This window comes from Hesperophylax consimilis, chromosome 27 (assembly GCF_061612785.1).
Source record: "Hesperophylax consimilis isolate HC1 chromosome 27, BYU_Hcon_1.0, whole genome shotgun sequence".
NCBI classification, from domain to species: Eukaryota; Metazoa; Arthropoda; class Insecta; order Trichoptera; family Limnephilidae; genus Hesperophylax; species Hesperophylax consimilis.
Window position 1 is genome coordinate 21,188,152 of NC_142862.1, and position 2,534 is coordinate 21,190,685.

General features: G+C 29.0%; 1 protein-coding gene across 1 annotated transcript; it reads left to right on the forward strand.

The window, feature by feature from the left end:
• Positions 1-279: 279 nt before the first annotated feature.
• Positions 280-2,534, forward strand: LOC149410747 (cytochrome P450 6a2-like). The gene is made up of 2 exons (XM_089648329.1): positions 280-374; positions 1,991-2,534. Exon 2 carries the CDS (start codon positions 2,001-2,003, stop codon positions 2,532-2,534), a length of 534 nt encoding a protein of 177 aa, XP_089504455.1. The 5' UTR covers positions 280-374; positions 1,991-2,000.

Below are 2,534 nucleotides of genomic sequence, written 5' to 3' on the forward strand. Positions count from 1 at the left end.
GTAAATGGTGATATTATAATGCGAGATGCCTATTTACTGTCAGATTGATTTATTGACGAATCACAGTCATCTTCACTCCCTTCGTTCTTCAACAGTTGATTTTACCCCTCGCCTTTATCTTCTCGTCTATTAATTCCTATGTCTGTGGTTTTGATGTTTATTTGCAATTAAACACTTACACGTAAATATTTACTTACAGAACGCATTCATATTTCTGCAATACCTAATTTGTTTTTACATAAATAAGACGAGAAAAGTCGCATCTAGTTCAGTGTTCACAGCGCATCCTCTATATACGGAGGTTAAAACAGTTGTCGTCTGAATCTTTTTATTTAAAAATAATAATTATTAATAATAACATTATCATAATTAAAGTAAGTAAAATAACAAGTTTTGAAATTGAATATATGTTTGCTTTTTTGTTTAATTTTAATTTGGCATAATTAATCATTTTATTGAACGAGTAAAATCAGTCAAAACTAATATTATATGAAATATATAATACTGTGATTGTGTGAAAAATTTTTTTTTGCTTTATTTTTGGAATACATGCCAACCGGTTTCGCCACAACCGTGATATCGTTATGTTATTATTATCTAATCAAAGTGGGTTAAGTTGCCGAATTCCACCTCATTAAATTAAAAAAATAACGCTTGATTTCAACATAAAAACAACTGTTTAAGTCGGGGGGGGTGTAAACATGCATAAAATAGGTTTTTAGGTTGTTAGTTTGGGTTATTTTAATAATGTACACGTATTTTCTAACTTTCAAACTTAATTTTACGAAAAAAAATAACTTCAATGCATAAATAGTTGTTTCTTGTAGTAATTAAGTTCAAACCAAGGGCTGTTTTTTTGCGTATTGATTGAGGCTAAATTTGAAACATTTATCGACAGGAAATGAATCTATTAATAATTATAAAACTTAGTTTTGTGGAAATTGATAGAGAATACTTACCTACCCACAGAATTTAGGTATCAAAATGACAACTCAACACGTCTTTTAAAAGAGATATAAAACAATAAAAAGTGATGAATCAAAAACTAAGTTAAACAGATTGCGTAGGTTAGGTTAATACAGGTTTTCGGGGGTAAAGTGCACTAACTTCGAGAGGTGATTCTACATGATGGTAGAAGTAAAATAGATAAATAACTTTCTTCAAATTTTCAATATTTATTTTCGCATACAAACAATTGAACTTCATTACCTAAAAACTACCTTAAAATGTTAGAATTTCGAAAAAGTTATTAATCTTTTTTACTTGTACTATTCGTTTACTCACTTAACCCCCGTTAGTTTTGTTAGTTTTTTTTCACTTCACTTTTTTAAGGTGTGTTAAATTGTCACTGTGTTTAGTTATCATTGAACCCATAATTTAATAACGTTTGGGTTAAAGTGTTGCAAAATTGCAAGCAAAACTATGATATGTAATAAATATTAACATCAATGTATTTTAGTGTCGTTTTCAAAATCGGAACTGATTGTGTGAAGAATTTAAACAATTACCTACCAATAATATAATTTATTTTTTTGCAAGAAAATTATTTTAATTTTCTATTCTATATTTGGAATGTGTGCATTTTAGTCAATCCCTGGAGAGAAAGGTTCAATCTCAGTCAAACAAAAAAAAATCATCTATTAGTAAAAATAGATGTATTGTAGGTTTTTACGGGGTGATTTTTAAAAAAAAATTATTGTCAATTTTAAAATGCCCTCAGAAGGCGAAACAGCTGTCACGTATAATAATAATAATAATTACACAGCAGAACTGGTTTACATATAAACTGTTTTTAAAAGATTTAATAATAATGATAACTATTATTTTATAATAAAAACTTTGATTTGAAATGGAATTTTTCGAAATAAACGTGATTGCAATTTAAATAAACATGATTACAATTTAAATAAACGTGAAAACAATTCAAATACACATGATTCAATTTTTTTTTAATATAATATGTACTAATTAATTTTTTTCATATTTTCAGAAATATCAAGATGTTATTCATATCTAGATACATGATTGAACTCAGTCTGGCGGCGATTGTAATATTAGTTTCAACCGTCTACTACATAATAAAAAACTTGAACTATTGGAAAGATAGAAACGTAGAACATTTAAAACCAGTGCCAATATTTGGAAATATCCTCCCGATATTTACCTTCAAGAAATCCATCGGACAGTTCTTTGAACATTTACACATCCAATCCAGAAAACTCAACACAGGAGTGTTAGGATTTTGGATTTTGAGAGAGCCATGCCTGTTTGTGAGTGATCCAGAACTGCTAAAGAAGATTTTGGTGAAGGACTTTGACCATTTTTCCGAGAGAGTTGTCAGTAATAAGTCCAAGAATGATCCCATCGGTAGTAGTTCTGTTTTTGGTATGAAGAACCCGCATTGGAAGAACATGAGAGGGCGATTGAACAAGTCTTTTACTTCGAATAAACTCAGACAAATGTCTGAAATGATCATCAAAAATACGGATAATATGGTCAAGTATATTGATGCACAGAATGAAACCACTGGTTAG

Bases quoted from the DNA above. Each gene is read 5' to 3' on its own strand.
- LOC149410747 (XM_089648329.1), top strand. From the start codon at position 2,001: ATGTTATTCATATCTAGATACATGATTGAACTCAGTCTGGCGGCGATT.